Below are 19229 nucleotides of genomic sequence, written 5' to 3'. Positions count from 1 at the left end.
GATCTGCCAACCCGCACTGGACCAGCGTGGCAGATTATGGTCCATTTCCCTCAGCATGAATTGTTGAGGAGGCTTCCATCCTGCAGTGGGTTGATAATGGCTGCACTTTACTTTTTTTTTTTTCTATATGCTTGCATAAGACATTTTGATTTACTGGCCCACTCTATACGTCCGTATATTTGTTCATTATACTTATCACAGTCATTAGACCTACAAACTCCTATCCTCATTTTTGTTTTCTTATATCACACCAAACTGACCCAACATTGCACTAGCCACCCATGTCCACAAGATACACTTCCTTAGATTTTATGTGATTCTTAACTAAGAACATAATCTGCCCCATTTCTGTCCTGTCTCTCTCTTCTTACTAAAAGGCAAATTGAGAAGATTACCCTGATAGAGATTTCAGGAAAAACAATAGCCTTGACAACAGAACTAAAATATCTTGGAGTAATCCTTGACTCCAAACTAACATATCATCCTCATCTGACATATGCTGATAGAAAAGTGAAAAGCCATGCTTGCATAATTGCCAGAATTAGAAGGAACCTACTGGTGACCGAGAAGGAAGATCCTCGCCTTTATCTATACAGCAATATTACTGCCAGTGATTGCTTATGGAGCTGGTGTCTGGTTTCCTTGGATGCTTCTAGCTAACAGCAGAGACAAACTAGGATCAATCCAGTGTGTCATATTACTCATAATAACTAGGGCATGCCACACAGTCAGTACTCCTGCTTTGCAGGTCCTGGCTGGTGACACTGCCACTTGACCTAGAAATGATCTGAAGAGGCCTCAACTAGACTTAAGTGGCATCGAGACAACAGACATCCCTAAGATGTCTGTTGGGATCTACATCTTAAGTCAATATTAACCTACAAAATGACCTGAAACAGGAAGAGAAAAGAATACAAACCTACCTATACCAGAAGTGGCAAAACGGTTTGGTTTGCTTTGCTTTAGGTTTTATTGGTGCATTAGCAACTCACGCTATAATGCACCAAAGGCAAGATGAATGGGACCAATCAGACAAAGGGGACATCACTAGGAGGTTCCTGCCACAAGTAACCCTAGTTCTCCCCCAAGCCTCCAACCTTGGAGGCTTGCACCAGGTTTATATACCATATTTTTCAAAACAGAGCATGGTTCCCTGAAAGCAAAACAATGTGAATTGTGCTGATGAGGATTGGGCATGTCATATGATGCCCCAATTACCATCCCCACAGATGCAGACTGTTCACAAAGATTGAACATATAAACCACAGAGATGAGCAGTTGCTAATCTCTGATGAGACCCTACATGGCCTTCTCCGAGTTTGCTCAGGGTCTTTGAGACTAGGAAAAGCAATCATGACATGACTCCAAACTGTGATATCCCCTACTTAGAGACACACATACCTTCATAAGATACAAACCTAAATGTGACTGGCCTGCCAAGGATGTGTTTTCCACCCAGTGAGAAGTTGAATGTTAAATTGGTTCCTAATTACTTTCATAATAAAACCTAACTCTGTTATTATGCACTATATGTGTAAAACTGTTTAATTACTGTGTCTCCTATACTGCTAGTATGCCATTCATGGTATTAATAGTGAGTGTAAATGTGCAACTATGTATGAGTGAGTGATTGTGTGGGGGTGCATGTAGGTTTAATGAATGAGTACGTGCGAATGTGTATATTACTTTGTTTCTGCACTAGGTGGGAAGTGTGTCCACCTAACCTGCAAAAAAAAAAGGGGAGGGGTTATTATTTAGGGTACTGCACTGAGTGAATGAGAATATCCTATAAGTGTTAAATGTTTTACACTGAATGTATATATTATAAAAAAAAAACTTCCACTACATATTTGACAGGTTAAGTTGTGTAAATGTGTGTTAATGCCATGAGCACTGTGTAAGCCATGCAGTGACCAAGTGAATGAATGTATTTAGGATAAAAAAAAACAAAACAAAAAGTGTCTGTCTTGGTAGCTATGTATTTTTGGTGGCACTTGTGTCCTGTCTGAATATATGAAGATGAATGAAAGAAGGGAAATGTGTGAGTGATCACTGTGTCCTGTTATCTTTCAGTCAGATGATTCAAGTGCATGAGAGAGTTTGTGTTGTCCCTGGCAGGACCCCATACAAAATTGTAGTGGGGCATCCCATCAGGAAACCCCTGCCTTGCTGACATCAGTTCTTTCTTCCATATGGCATGAAGTGGGAATGCTGACACCGGCTTCAGCTGGTCTGGCCAGCGTGGGAAAGAAAAAGAAAAAAGGGGTGAAAAAGACAGTGAGAAGGGAAAAAGAGAAGGAAAAAGAAAAGAAAAAAAGAGAAAGGAAAGAAAAAGGGAGAAAAAAAGAGAAAAAGAAAGAGGGAAAAAATGAAGGAGAAAGAAAAGAAATCAGAGAACCACTGACCCTACACATAAGGGGCCCTATAATCTCATCTCCCACTCCCCACCCCCAACATTTTATGTCTGATGGAGCCTACCACCAAAAACCTTTTACTTTTCATATCCCTCCTGTGAAAGATGGACTCCTTCCACAGGGGTGGTCCCTTTATCCCTTTAACTTCCTATTTCCAGGCAGGCAGCCTTTCTATTGACCACCTGGTGGTCCTACATCTGTTTCACCCCCTTCTGTCACCCCTTTTCAGGGCTTCCTCAAACTGTGTGGTTTTTTTTTCAAGCTCAGTTGCAATTCAGGCTTTTGTCCCATCAGAGAACTTTCTACTTGGTTGCCTCCTCGCGGCAGAGGATGGTAATGTGGGTTCCCACAAGGAGCTTTGTGGCTAAATGGCGGAGGAACTACAGACCTACCTAACCCAATATTACACTATGCAAACTAACACTAAAACTTATACTTATCTGTGACATTTACAGAGTTGTAGAGTCACAGTGTATACTACATGGTTTGTACAGGAAACCCCTAATGCCACTTGACACTATGTACTATGTCCCAACTGTACATCTACAGAGTTGGGGGGAAATCGCCACTGCTGCTCAACAATCAACACTATGTCCCCTATGTACATACGGTATGCTCCATATTCATATTCTGAATCTCTTATATCTGAGTGACACTGTTTCTAATATCCCCACAATGTATGCATTTCGTGATCTGATCAGCATCTGTTGCCATGTGCTGTTGGGAGAATGGACGAGCAAGGTGGCTGATGAGAAGAAATGAAATTCTCAGTTCATGCATAAAAGTCACTGCTTATTTTTCTTTTGCTCATATTTTCTGTTGTAAATCATGAATTATTGCTATTTGCTAACATGTCTGAAATGTACCACATGATATACATTAACTTGTTTAAATATAATTACAGCCACATGATATTTTAGTTTCACATCATACAGCAGTGGTGAAAAGTAATTCCTCCTTATAATCTCGGCACTAGGTGAAATGAATGAAAGAGTTATAATGGATACATTAACTGTTTCATCTGATATTCTAATAGTACATTGCCAGAGTATCTAGCAGAATATTAGACCTCACAAATTAATTTTTTACTGAAACTTGTAAGAGGAATGCATTTTTCACTATATGGTTCAAATACAAATGATATGTACACTGAAAGGACTGAATTCACGGGATACCTGGTTAGGAGAACGAGACGCTGTCACCCCTCTCGCTAGTGGATGAACCCACCACTTGGCAAATATATAGGTATGCTGCATCACTGCATTCACGTAGACACAGCAATTAGATGTCAGTATGGACAAATGTCGCGAGTTAACCGAATTTGAAAGAGGGATAATAGTGGGTCACTCTATTGTGGAAGTGGTACAGAAATTTCACTATCCCCGTTAGACAGTATCAAGAGTATCAGGAATATGCCATTTCTGGAATAACATCTCATCGTGGAATGGCCACCCCATTCATCGGACATGAACCCTGGGGAGTATCCAGATACATCGTGGACAGCGCTGTGGGTGGTGGACGAACATGGCTGTCAATGTCTGTCTTGCATGTTTCAGCCAACTGGAGAGCGACAGTGGTGCAAATCACCACCAACTTCAACAAAGGAGTGCCAGAAATGTCCCCACCAAAACCATCAGGTGATCATTAGCCGCAATAGGTTATGGGAGCCACCGACCCACCAGAGTCCCATTGCTAACACCACGACACAGGACTCTATGCCTCAAATGGGCAAAAGAACATTGGCACTGGACCTTGGATTATTGGAGACAAGTCTCCTGGTCTGATGAGTCTCATTTCCAGTTATTTTGAGCAGACGGGAGGGTGCATATCTAGCAGAAACTGCACAAAGTTATGCACATATCATGTCAAAAAGGAACTGTTCAGGGCAGGTGGATGGTCGGTTATGGTCTAGGGCATGTTCAACAGGCACACGTTGGGACCTCTGGTATGTCTAGATGTATCTCTGAACAGTCCAGGTTACATGTCCATCCTTGCAGACCATCTGCATCCCTCCATGGTCATCGTGCACCCACAGGGCAATGGACTGTTCCAGCAGGACAATATGCCTCCCCACAGAGCCATGGCGACTAGAACATGGTTCAAAGAGCATTCTGCAGATTTTACCACCATGGAATGGCCTCCCCATTCATTGGACATGAACCCTGTGGAGTATCTTTGGGATGCTGGTGGAAAGGTCTGTTCGAGCTTTGGATCCTCCATCCAGGAATGCAATGGAATTATGGATAGCGGTGCAGCAAGTATGGATGGAAATACCTGTGGAATGCTTTAGTGAACTAGCAGACTCAATGCCTCACCATACGACTGCCCTTATCTGGGAGAAAGGTGGGCCTACCCGTTACTAGGTAGGTATCCCATGATTTCTGTTCACTTAATGTATGTTATTTGGAAAATATGTAAGTTATATATCAATGTAATTTCTAACATTGTGCAATTTTGGACTGAATTGAATAAGCAAATTTATACAGTGATCTAATTTTTGCATTGTTTGTATTTGCTCCTTCAGTCTCTTTAATCACACATTATGGTAGGTCTGTACAGAATGTTTGTTGTTGTCAACAAACATTCTGTACAGACCCACCATAATGTGTGATTAAAGAGACTGAAGGAGCAAATACAAACAATGTTGTTGTTGTTGTTGACAACAACAACAAATAATTATGGTGGTATGCAAGTGACATGGTCTGCCTCTGAATGAAAAGGCATATGGCATAGTAAACTTGGAATATGAAAATGTTTCAGGTTCAACAAATCTCTCTCTAAGTCCGAAAGATCTCGACCCTCACTAATCCTTCCTCACAAAACAATCAAGAATGGATCGCCATGTGTGAACTATAATCTTATATCTTTTGCTTCTGACTGAGCCTTCGCCAGTGTCACAAACCAGTCCATTCCTACACAATGGGCTGTTGCTGATGCCAAGCCAACTCAGTGTATCTCAGCAACATTTCACAAGATATACTAGTGAAAGAAAAAAATTCATCTGAATGTGACCATTGCTTGTCTATTGAAATATATCCAGATACAGAGAAACTGTTTGTCAATGATACCAAATGCTCTTTCCACCAGCTGAAACTGTGCACATGTTTGTGAATTCAAAGAGTTGAGCAAAAGTATTTTATGGTAATGAATCAATTTTTTTTTCTAAAATTTAAAACACTAGAATAGAATAAGCCAACTTCTAACAATTAGACAAAGTACCATTTCGTACTTTGTAATTACATTTGATTTTGCATTTCTTAAGTAATTAACAAAAAACAAAGAAACCAAAAACACTTTTCTTCAGAAGTATTATGAATTACAGCTAGGTGAACAGAATGAGCCAAAATTATTCCATATGTCTGCTTATAATTCCATTAAAATGCTTGTAATTCCATTTCCTTTGATTCTAAGTTCCTGGAAACTAAAAAAACAAATGATTTCATACTGGTATAACCAACTTGAATGGAAAAGTGAAAGTCAAATTAATGGGTCTTCGGGATACTAATTCTTTATAATCTTAAAATGGATAAACATTACTATTCAATAACGTTCTCCCCACCCCCACGATAGCACTACAAGAAGCTTATTAAGGAGAAATAAAATAATTGCCTACTTGCAAATGACATAGAACACAAAGTAAAAAACTAAGTAATATTATATTAGTAGAATGTAATTCTGCAAGGGAAAAAAAAAATAATCAATTACCCTTACCTGGACTGGAGTGGCTAGCACAAAAAGGAAAAGATTTTCAGAAGACAGACCAGGAATCACGCAGCACATATTCATTTTACCTGTGGTCATACGAATTGCCATGAAATACATCATGACTGCCATTGAAGGAAGACCAAATACAAGGGATAAGAGAAAGGAATTTCGCCACCTAAGAAACATAACATAGTTATGATTTTTGAATATTGTTTGAATATCAATATTTTTTGTGACCAAAAATATTTATAATGAAATGATGCCACTCAATCTGCATTCATTGAATTTTTACAAATGCAGATTGAGTGAATGTCATTGTCATTATTAACTCATGATGTCCTACAAGTCACACTTCATTAAAAACAAAAACATGAACTTTAAATAATCTGGGTTTGACTTATCCAATCCTCAACCTAAATATCATCTACTACATCTGTTCATAAACCTAAATATCATCTATAAACACTTGGAGCGAGTGGATGGGTGAAATGAGAAGGGGTTTTTTTTTTTTGGCTGATGCTATTATTATTTATTTATTTGTTATTTGGTTTTTTTTAGGGGCATTAGCAACTAAGGCCATATTGCTCCGGGGATATGCGGTGGTCATTCCCTAACCTTTCCGCATCCTCAGTATTTGGTGGTCACGGGCTCGAACTCAGGTCTAATCAAGAAGCATGTGCTACGCACTGCTGCTCCTGCCCACCTGGCTATGGAGGCGGGCTGATGCTATATAAGCTGGCTTTCTTGCATCATGGGACGATAATTGGATGGGAGGGATTTGTCACTCTTTTTAGGGACTGGTTGGATATGAGCAAATTTCCAACACCTTTGGAATAAGAAAGTGAAAAAAGGCAGCAAAAACAGGAGTAAGTTCAGAAGCACAGGTTTTGAGAACAAGTGGAAAAATACCATCTGGACTTGGAGCTTTCTTAGCATCAAGATTCATTAAAATCCTACTGACATTCTTATTTTGATGGAAGACCACAGGAGGCATTCAATGTTGCGTACTAGGTATGGTGGGAGGTGTTTTACCAGGATCATTAATAAATTAATTGGCTAAAGTGACAATAGAACCACCTGGTTTTGACAGAGGTGGGAGCAGAGATGGGCAAAAGATGTGCCAATAGCATTGGCAAGAGACCAGAATGCTCAGCTACCATTAGAGCAAGTTTTCTACCCTTAGCCTGTTCAAAATCTAGTTTGGACTGATTAATAACTGCTTTACAATTGTTGCGAGCTTTGATGTGGGCAGAAAATGAAACTGAAGAATTCGAAACAAGCCAATTACGATATGCAACTTTCTTCTCTTGAACAGCCTTAGCACATTTATTGGAAAACCAAGGTTTAGATAATGGACGAGATTTTAAAGTGGAGTGTGGAATAAAGGATTCCGTTCCTACAAGAATAATTTCACTGACGTGATCTGAGCAAACGTTGACATCAGAAGTTTTGAAACAGTAATCTGACCAAGAAAAGAAGAAAAGAAATCTTGCAGGTCATCCCATTTTCCATTCTTGTAATGTCAAACAACATGAGGTTGGGAATAGTCATGAGATAAAGGCTCCATTGCAGAAGAGACAATCACCAAGTTGTGATCTGAGATGCGTAAAGGACCACTCACTTCGACCGTGTACTTAGAAGGGTGTTTGTGAGAAAAAGATCAAGCGTGTTGGCTGTATGGTTAGGATTGTCCGGTATTCTGGTAGGTAAATGAACAGTTTGTGCGAGGATATTAGTAATTGCAAAAGCTTCAACATCTCAACCAGCTGGGTCGGTATGACTAGAAAAACAGAAGCCAGCTGGAGTTGTGAACATTAAAATCACCAAGGAAAATTACTTCACTGTTAGGAAAGTTTGACTGGAGAAAGTCAAAGAGCTCCAAGTGATTAGTGGAGTTGGGAGAACGGTTGAGACAACAGATGAATTTGACAGAATGAGGTAGAGAGATTTTAAGCCATAGACGATCGAAAAAAGGAGATTCCAAATTACCAAGTTTCTGACAGGGAATATCGGAATGGACATATGTACAAGTACCATCTTTGAGGTGAAAGAAATCATACAGCAAATAATTTGGGCAACTGAGTTGAGCAGTAGTTGAATCAACCAACAACTGAGATTCTGTCAGAAAAAGTACACGGGGTTTGGCAGACTGCAAGTGGAAATGGACATTGTTGAGATTAGAACTGAGACAACGTATATTTGTGAAATGAACTAGGAAGTATTTGGGAGGTTTAGATCTTTTTGCAGATAAGCTTACTCTATTAGTTTGGCAATTCATGTGTATTCAATAGTAAGAAAAAGTGGGGGAGGCATGCTGCATGAAGTAATGAAATTTTTGGATATGGCATACACATGGTAAGAATATACCCAGATCCTTAACATAATGTGGCCCCGACAATGCCCTTCCGCATACACGCTACTCGGACTTCCTCCAGTCACTATCTGGCAGAGTAGAGGTAGCAAGATTATGCACTAGCTGATCTGGAAGCTTCCTAGAGAGTTACCAATAGGTTCAGTCCGGTGTACAGATTTGACGTAGCTGAGTGGTCAGGAGCGAGAGTGCATAGCATGCGTTCTTTGAGTGGACTGGGGTTGAAGCCCTGTGACTGATAAATATGATAAATATTTGTACTGACGATTTATTGTAAGCTCTATTGACTTGGTTTGTCGTGCCCGAGTATAAACAGAAAACTTTTTTACTAACTAGCAGCCGGCCTGCGAACACCGTTTTAGAGCTGTACCCTCGAAATGTATGGAAGATTAGATCTCGCCATGATATCCATCATAACCTCAAAAGTCAGTCATACTGCATGATGGAAGAGATCAGGTAGGGTGGCTATCAAAGGGAAGTGATCAATTCCATGTGTTCTCCACCTTCCAAATAAGTGAAGGGAAGAGAGAGAGAGAAAGGAGCAGATAGATAGATCAATGGCAGAAAGTGTACAGGTAGACACATGGAAGGCATTATTCCCACATTTGAAAGAGGGAGAGGTTACTGTTAGTGAGCATATGCTCTGTGACACATCCCCCATCCATTAATGTAATCACTAATGCACAGGGTGGTATGACCATTGAAATCCCCAAGAAGTAGGAGTGGGGAAGGCAGCTGCACAATAAGATTATCAAGGTCTGTGTGGGAGATGTCAGTCCCATAGGGCAAATAAATCTAATAGACTATTAACAGCCACCCTACTGAAAGGCAAACTGCCTTTCAGTAGGGTGGCTACTGAAAGGCGAACTGCTACTACTTCTATATTAGTGGAAAGCAGCACAGATTAAAATGAGCTCTGATTGCCCACAAGAATAACAAATCCTCCATGGGCAGGCCAATCCGCGGTTCTGTTCTTAGGTATGATTAGGTAGCATTATGAATGGAAGGCTATTCGTTTGCCTTCAAATGTCTCCTACAAGCAGACGCAAACTGGCAAATTATACATAAGAAATTGTAGGAGGGCCTTGATGTCATCAATATTTTTCCAGAATCGATAACAATTCCACTTTAGGAATTTAGCCATTATTTTGAATGATAGATCCACTGGTTGGTTTCCAAAGTGCTGAGGGCTTACTTTTCTCAGTCATCGATTTATCTCTTTTGAGGAAGTATGGATGCTGTCCTGTGTCCATTTCTTCCTCTGCAAAGAGGAAAGACTGAATTGTGTGATACCTCCATCGCGACATCCATTTTTTCTTGAAAACTAGGGGTACTTCAGGATTTTGTTCTTCTCTCTAGCAATTTCTTTTGTAACTGAAGCATTCGGAGGTACTATTATGGGAATGGTAGTTGCTTGATCCTTCTGTATACATTTCTGTAAGCTTAACAGGTAGCATGTGATGAGAGTGAATGAATCTTTTGGTGGGATAGTCATTTCTGTTTGGGTTCCTGCTACCTTCTGAGCGTAGGTAGGTTTCTTCATCAGTTTAACTGTTTTTCTTTCAGTGCTGATATGATCAGCTCTGCCTTTAGTCTTTGAATTTCTTTTTCTTCTTTCCACCTCTGGGATGCTTGTGAGCAAGCAGGGTATTTTCCTTGGAAGTTAATGCAGGTGGGTTTTGTAGCCGAATATGATGTAGTTTTGTGGTCCTTTGCAGCACATCGAGTGTTCATAGGGACTCCATGAGATGCCATTTGAGTGTCCATATTTCTAGCACTTAAAGCACCTTAAAGGTGCTTTAAGTGCTAGAAAAATGGCAGCATCACAGGGAGGTCCCTTCACCATGTACACGTGCCCATTTAGAAGGAGTGTCCACAAGGATGTCACCTATTCTGACTCTACAACGCATATAAGACCGCAATTTAGAATTCTCAGATATTAAAATACTGACCAGAGAAAACTACTTGACTAGAAGGCTGTTTACTGAATTATTTTTTCATCTAAGTCAGGCTCAGTAGCATCAAATTGCAGCATCTGGAGATTAGGCATCTGCAAAAAGATCTGAATGAGGTGTTTAAGGCCTTAAATGGATTGAATAAACCTCAATGGTAATGGAATACTTCCTCTTGCTCAGACTACACACATGAAAATGCAAAAATTCAAATTGAGGAAGGATGGTTGAAAGTTGGATGTGCAGAAATCTGCCTTCAGCCAGAGGTTGGTTGATTGTTGGAACGAACTCCCATCTGGTGTTGCAGAGGTGGGTAGTTTGAATAAATTTAAGGAAGAACTAGATATATTGTTAGAGGTGATGGACAGGTGAAATGAGAAGTTTTGGTCTTTTTTGGCTGATGCTGTATAAGCTTGCCTTCTTGCATCTTTTGCCACTACTACTAATCATAATAATGGCACAGGTTTTAAACTGACTTAGTCCATTTTCAGAAAAGAGGACTAAGATAATATGTGGCATCTATCATTTGGGTAGATTGCAGAGGGAGGGTTATGGAATACCTTTAAAGCAATAATCACAAAAGCCATGAATACATATATACTATTAAGAAAATATAGTATGAGGAGGATTGCCAAAATAGATGAATATGGAGCTGGCCAGTGTTACAGAGCAGAAAATGATGGCATGGAAAAGTTAGTGGTGAAAAGTATGAAGTCTATAATGGTTACAAGTTGATTTGAAATAGCACCACAGAGAATAGGTTACGACAGCCAAGGCTGAGTACAAGAAAGCACTGGCCAAAGAGAGCAAACAACAGGGACAAAGGTTTTTCAAGTATGTAAATAAAAAGAAGAAAATAAATCAGATCAGACTCTTGTGTAACGGGTGTGGGAAAGTCTTAGATAACCCAGCTGATGCTGTTGATAGTACTTTCCATCCATCTACACTGATCTTTCCTCTTTCTCGTTTATCCCTTCTACTTTGGTTCTCTGGAACAGCCTTCCTTCACAAGTATTTCTTGAAAATTACAATACAGAAATTCTAATGTTAATCTACTGTCTTCTTAGCCTTCAACCCACATACAGTAATAAGTACCAAAGTTTCCTATACCTCATGTTTGGGTTTTCATTTGGGGGGGAGAGAACTGGGTGCTCTGGTTCAATCAGACATGATTGGCATGCAGCATAAGAAGGTGGATGCTGTCTTATCAGTGATTTACCAAAAACCTATACATCTAAGGAAAAGGAGGTTATATTTCAATTATTATATAAGTCATTGGTGAGACTGCATTTGGAATACTGTGTTGCTCAGATTAGGTGCAGCATTTAGTTAAGACACTAAGTTTTTTGAAAGGGTCCAAAGAGGAGCAATTCATCTGGTGAGAATAGCAAAGGGGCATCCATATAAGGAGAGACTACAATAGTGTGGGTTACAGGGCTAGGTTACATAAGGCATCTCAAGGGAAAAGAGAATTTGATTGAGGTATATAAGGCATTGGGGGGAACAAACTGAAAGTTGTGGAATTTTTATATTAAAATGGGACACAAAAACAAAAGAGCATAAATATAAGCTATTAAAGAAAAACAGAAGACTGGACCTCAGGAAGTTTACATCTGGTTGACATGTCAGCCACAAAAATAAACTTTTCTTCCTAGGTGGTACAGTTCACAGCCTGGTGAAATTTAAGGGACAACTGGATTTGCACTTTCTTGCAACAGGAAAGGTATGATAAGATAGATGCAGGTTCTATAAACAAAGTTTATTTTATATTTTTAGCTGATACAGCAAAGCCTAGCTTCTTAGCATCTTTTAGCCTTATAATACTAAACCTTTACAGTTGAGACAATCTATACATATACACTCACTCCACTGAACTTCCTAAACTCCAGTATAGTGATATTATTCAAAGATGGAAGACTATAGGTGATACCTCAAAAAAGGTATAGACAGCCTCAAGAACTCATGGAACACATTAAATGACTCATAAAGAAGATAGTTAGTACCTTGCAATTTTGTCTGCGGAAAACATCACGGCAGTGGTCCAAGTAGTTACAGGAACACCTGTTATCTTAATTGTCTGTGCTGCTTGTTATGTTAATTCAGTGCTAAGGCAGCTGTGCATAAATTCAATATCTCAGTCACCAATGTGAAATAGTGTTTGGAATGGTATTCATTCCTGAATTTCATGGCCTCTAGACTGGTGGGAGGGGCTATTGAATGAAAAAACTTGCTACATAATGTTTCATTCCAACAAATAAGTTGAGTTGGGGGGGGGGATTGCCAGAAGAGTATCCTATCATCTCAAACATGAAAGTTTGATTGAAGCCATCTGATGGTATTCAGTGTTTCAGTTTGTTCAGACTTGGTCCACTGCCAGTAGTGCTTGAAACCAAAGTCTATGGCCCACTTGGATTTTTGGACAATTATTCATTATCTACACTGTCACAGTACTATGGAAACAAGTCCTGTTAGTATCAGCACGGCAATCACATTGTGAATGTATTATGCCACGCACCAAGGATAAATACAGGACTCGTCTGTGGACAATGACATCAAAAAGTTGGAATGGCCAGCTCAGGGTTCAGACTTCAATTACACTAAACATTATGTGGGATGAACTGAGAGAGAGATTAAGGTGTGGCCAAAACAGACTTCTTTAGAACTGGAGGAATGACGGCCAATTCCAGCCAACACTTACTGTGGGTTGGTAGAAGGTACATTCAGGAGGTTGCAGTTGTGAAATAGGTTAAGACCAGTCTGAGACTGTATATTAGGTTTCAGAATTAAAAGGCCTTGTGTGTAAATATGTTTGGGAATATGTTGCATATCAAGCCATGTTCTGATATCTGGTTTACATAACTTTTAGCAATATACAGGTACCCCTCATATAACATGATTATTAGGTTCCTGTAAAATGTTGTGTCGTGCAAAACCGTGTTATACGGGACTAAGAAAAAGTACAAAAAGGGGGTTACATTCCAAAAGCTAACAAAAATACACTATTTCAAATGTTAACAAAACTAACAAAAATACACTATTTCAAATGTTAACAAAACTAACAAAAATACACCATTCTAGATTTTGTGTATCTTCTGCTCTCTTTAAAAAATCAGTAATCTGGGTTTGTTTGCTTTTGCTTGATAAATCTTTGTGAATTTCATCGCATGGAACTAAGCATTTTTGAAGCTCCCTTTTGAAATTTGGGCTCCTTTCGTTCATGAATCTGCATTCAAAAAATAAGATTCTAATTGCTCAGCTAACTTTATGCTTTTTAGTGTAAAATTTAGAAGTTTAATCTTCAATATCATCATCTGAACTGATTTTATTTTATCTCTGATGCCATTTGCACCAAATCTGCTACACCAGCTTCTTATTCCACCAGTAATTCTTGACTGTCTTCAGTAATCATATCTTTTTTTTATATTTTTTTAGAAGCATCAGCAAATAAGGCCATGTTAGTCTGTATATTGTCTATAAATTGCATGTGTCCTGAGGTCAATTTTCTGTTTTTCTGGATGAAAAACCTGAATTTCCGGGAGAAAAACCATGCTGCCCTCGCCCAAGCCCAAGCCCAACTAATTCAGCCACATTGTGAAAAAGACCCATAAAAATTCTTCCCTTCATTGATGGGATTCAAACTTGGGTCTTTTCCAGCCGGTGTGGGGAGGAGGGCAATTCTATCAACTGTGCTACCCACGAGGGCTTCAGTAGTCATATCATTAAAACCTTCCCTTCCTACCGACGTAGCAAGTTTTACTATCACACCGATTCCATTTTCTGCTCATTCGATCATATTTCCTGAATGAACTGGCTCTGGCCATACATTTTTCCACATGCATTTAACATTGACAGTTTTAATTCTTTCAGCGATAAAGCTATGATTCTGATACAGTTCACAATTTAAAAATGTTTCCATGCCTCCACTACTTAATAGATTCAGAATCAATTTTTTTTCCAAAATCCATTGTAAAGATTTTCTGATGGAATGAGTTTTAGAGGAGAATATAATGCCTTGATCTAACGGCTGAATGAAAGTTGTATTAACCCAGTACAACTGTGGCAGTAGGAACATAACTTCAACGTTTGGATGACTTAAATCTTTTGGATGGCCTGGTGTGCTGTCCAATAGTAATAAAATTTTGAATTCTAGATTTTTCAACAAGTACAAGTTCAATAGCACAGAACGTAACACAGGAATTTCCCAACAAAATAAAATACAGCGATTTCTCAATAATTTTTTTTTGACTAGGGAGTCGACAGCGAGGATTCAAAAAGAGTGGAAAAGTTGAAAAATTACATCCAACATAATGGCAGGGTTTTCCCCGCACAAAAGCTAAAAAATACCCTGTTATGCGAGGTTTACTGAAATTCTCTAACCGTGTTATATAAGTACTGTGTTATGCGAGGATTTCCGCAATTTATCAATCGTGTTAGAGCGAAACCATGTTGTAGAAGTACTATGTTATACAGGGGTTGCATGTAGTTAATAATTCATTCTAAAATCAATTATTGAAAAAATATTTTTAAAAAAATAATAAATAAAATAATAATAAATATAATATATATACTCGCTCATGCACGCATGCACGCGCACACACACACTTACTTCTTTACTTCTTCTTTCTGTGATAAGTAACTGGCATCCCAAGTGTGATCTGTTACCAGAAAAGCATCAAATCCTAAGTTCTGTAAATTAGAATGGTATTAATAATAAACTCTGAAATTTTCCAGATTCCTGATCAAATAAAATTAATGTAACATTCAAACTTTATTTTAAAGTAAAATACCTTAATATAACCTTACAACAAAAAAGAGAAATAAATACCTTTATTCTGGCAGTTGAATCACAGCCTTCTTTAAAACTGTACCAAAAATAACTAAGTTTTTATATCTGGATGATCTTGATAATAAAAAAAAAGAAACAATGGAAACCTTGCAACCATAATTTCAAAAGAAAATTCACCAGAAAAATTTCCATCAAGACATCTTGGTGGCAACAAACCAATGTAAGAACTTAGCCACTCAATCAGCATGGCCAACTGGAGGAGCAAGAAGAAAATCAGATACACAAATGAAACTGCTGTAATTGAATAGCAAAAGAAAAGCAAAACCTACACTGCATTTTTATTAAATATAGTTGCATAAATTAGAAAACTGCATTTGACACATAAAGCAAAGAATAGCCTCAAAAACAATTTGATGGAATAGGCAGATGCAAGAATTCTACCACAGAATCAGCACTGCCAATTGGAAGAGGGGGAGAATTCATAGTAATCTCTAAATAAAGATTACTGAACTCTGGATGTGGAGGTGCTGGGTGTTGAGCAAAAGAAAATGACTGACATTAGATCTCAATGTGTCTGCAAGATAACTAGCACCCATCTTTTATAGAACAGGCAAAAAAAAAAGTCTAATGAAAATGCATTACATCTCTCAAACTGTAAGACTACCATCATGAGTTTCCCCATGCTGTAATACTAACAAGTAACACCTCTCAAGAAGTATAATGTTACTTCTAAGTAATGTGGTGCCATTTCAGTGCTTAGTGGTACCTTATTAGCAAAGATTAGGTATCTCATCAACCCAGTGATGATTTAGTGGGGTTAACTCATGATAAATTATTCACAGTGCGTGAATGAATGTGTTACACCAGTCTGTAAGTTTCTAATATGTTCATAAGAGGATGTACGTACGCGCGCGGGTGTGTGTGTGTGTGTGTGTGTGTGTGTGTGTGTGTGAGAGAGATTTAATAGAAGATAAAGATAAAAAAAAAAAATAGCCTAATTACAAGGCACACTGACCTCTCAATCAGCAAAGCCAACTGCAGGAGCAAAATCAGATACACAAATGAAACTGTTGTAACTGAACAGCAAAAATTATAGCAAAACCTACACTGTGTTTTTTATTTCATGCAAAACTTAAAGAATGACATCAGATCTGAATTTTCAAAGATTAACGCTTAATCTTGTTTACCAGTGAATTTTCAAATATTACCACTTATTAGTCAGTGATTAGGCCTTATAAGGGTTCAATATAGAATCCAAACCGTGCCAATTAATTATAAAGTTCTTACTGTGTAGGAGTTTAACATACTTAATGTAATACTTTGCAAACAATAAAATTCAACTAATATCAACAAATCATGTGGATTAATTACTGTTGTTCACATTTAAAATTAATTCTTTATTGTATTTTTGTTGAGTACACTTCAACATAGTTTTACTAATTTTTTTAAAACAATTGTGAGATTATATATATACAGCAGCCCCTGTTATAATGCGGTTCGCTTTACGCTGATTCACTATAATGCTGTTCTTATATTATAACCCGTATCTGACTATAACGCTGTCACAGATCACTATAACACTGTCACAGATCACTATAACGCTCTTTTACAGATTGCATTTTTGGCATATTTAACGAAATTGTTTCATTTGATGGAGTCAATAGCTTGAAAATGAATATCAAAACAGCATTAAAACGTTTCCCACACCGACTTGAGAAATTTTCCCACGCTCAGTGAAATTTTCTCGCACGCTAATTTAATTGCAGTACAGTGACTTGTTACGTAGTTCCGAGATCAACATTTTAAAAAATTATCAAGTATATTTGCTTGTAATATTGCGTTATATGCATTTATCCAAAGTCTAGTCATCACTCAGTACAGTATTAGATATTGTGCGTAACGGGCGGTTTACTTGAACATTGTATCATAATTAATGCAACCAATGCAGTTACATTTACATTTTCGAAGAGTTAATAATGGCCAATAAGAATGAAAAAGCAACAACGTCTAGGCGCAATACGAAGACTATAAATGTAAGAAAAATACTACTGAATTTTAAAATTAAATTAGACGTTTTGAAGCGAATCGATTCCGATCAAAGACAAGCGGATGTGTGCCATAATTTAGGACTTGCAAGTTTAACTGTAAGAGCAATTAAAAAAAAAAATAAAGAATTAATTTTAGCAGCGGGAAAGATAACTGTTCCACTGCAAGCAACTAGGACTAGGCTGGCTATTAGGATTGAAATGGAAAGACTTTAATTGAAGATAGTATCCAATGCAGAATTCAGTTAAGGTAAATATTATAAAAAAAAAAAAAAATAGAGAGAGAGAGAGATTAGCCAATATGATGATCTGAAGAAAACTCACCTAAAAAAAAAAAAAAAAAAAAAAATGTGGAACCATTTAAAACTAGTAAGGGCTGGTTGAATAGATTTAAAATCCAGGGAGAAGCCGCAAGACAGAAGGAGCCGAAACTTTCAAAAAAGAACTTGTTAAAATTATTGAAGAGGGATATTATGTGTTAAACTGTACTTCTCAACAAGTTTTTAACATAGATGAAGTAGGGCATTTGTGGAAACGAATGCCTAAAAGAAGTTTCATATTGAAAGAATAAACAAACATGCCAGGTTTCAAAGTGGTGAAGGATCGGTTGACTTTATTGTTGGGTGGTAATTAAACTGCGGGGGATTTAAAATTAATACCCCTTTTAGTTTATTTAGAAGAGGGCCAACCCAAAATCGACACATTTTTCATGATTAAATTCATCAATTAAAATCAATTTAGATCAATTAAATTCATGATTTTAATTGGAATTTTAAGTTTCATTTTGATACGTAAGTAATTACCACATAATTATATACGTATGTAATGCAGAATATTTTATATGTACAAATATTTGAATATTAAATATTTTGACCGACATTGTGCATCTTTTCACTACTGTTTATTATTGATTAGGAAATATCCTATGGCACCGACCGCAACTCACAAATACATATGTTACCTTATGGAAATGCAGTGCTCGCTTAGCGTGGATTCACTTAGCGCTCTGTTTTTACGGAACGAATTATCAGCGTTAACCGGGGGTAACCTGTATAACACCAGATTCTTGGTTATAAAGGTTACTTCTACCTATGATAGGACAATTAGTAATTATATCATTCTTTTTATTTTGTGTCATTACTATGTTGATTAATAATGACATCTTATACAATTTTTTTCACCGACAGCACACTGCAATTGATAGTAGACGGTTCTCTATCAATAACTTCTCCATCCCTAAGGTTCAGCTTTCTTCCACTCTTTTCCGCTTGTATATTAATAACCTTCTTCCACTGACTGGAAATCCTATCTACAGTTTTGCTGATGATAGCACATTGTAATTCACATTACAGTTTGAGAAAACGTGCTCTGCACAAACAGCTTCAGCTCCTCAAACAGCCACTACCAATTTCTTAATTCTAAGTGGGAAGCATTCAAGGAACTAATCATGGAAACTACTAGGCTTTTCATACCGATTAAAAAATACTGTTCAAAGATTACACCTAAATGGATGTCAGATGAACTAATGAGACTTGTGGCAGAGAAGAAAAATGTATGGGATGCATATAAATTATCAGGTGACACAGAAACCTATGGCAGGTATAAGCTAGTCTGTAATCAAATCACAAAAGAGATCAGGCAAGTGAAGGAAGATTACGAGAAATCTTTGGCAAAGGATGCTAAGAAGAACTACAAGTACTTCTTCACTTATACAAACTCTAGAAGGAAGGGGTTAAATCAGATTGTTCCACTTCATATTGATGATCCTGCTCAGATAGCTGATAATCTGAATGAGTATTCTGCATCTACATTCATACATTAGGAGCAATTAAGTGAGAAAAATGCCAGAAGTTTATCAAACTGTAACAGCGGGCTTAACGATTTTGTAATAACTGAGAGCAAAGTGGAGGAGAAATTGTTGAAGTTAAACATAAGAAAGGCAGCTGGGGCAGATGG

The 19229-nt window shown here is 37.9% G+C and overlaps 1 protein-coding gene across 2 annotated transcripts in view; it reads right to left on the bottom strand.

Annotated features, from left to right (window-relative positions):
* Positions 1-19229, bottom strand: part of ATP7 (copper-transporting ATPase 1) — a 260566-nt gene that overhangs the window by 183630 nt on the left and 57707 nt on the right. For both annotated transcript variants that reach the window (XM_090372608.1, XM_090372616.1), the window contains exons 6-7: positions 15049-15128; positions 6126-6294 (exon numbers count right to left, since the gene is read on the bottom strand). In XM_090372608.1, coding sequence (XP_090228734.1) covers positions 6126-6294; positions 15049-15128 — 249 coding nt within the window. The remainder of the gene's footprint in view (positions 1-6125; positions 6295-15048; positions 15129-19229) is intronic.

The sequence above is a fragment of the Mastigoproctus giganteus genome, chromosome 1 (genome assembly GCF_048544385.1).
Source record: "Mastigoproctus giganteus isolate SK-2022 chromosome 1, ASM4854438v1, whole genome shotgun sequence".
NCBI lineage: Eukaryota > Metazoa > Arthropoda > Arachnida > Uropygi > Thelyphonidae > Mastigoproctus > Mastigoproctus giganteus.
The sequence above is the reverse complement of the archived record's forward strand: the minus strand, read 5'-3'. Positions and strand labels throughout refer to the sequence as shown.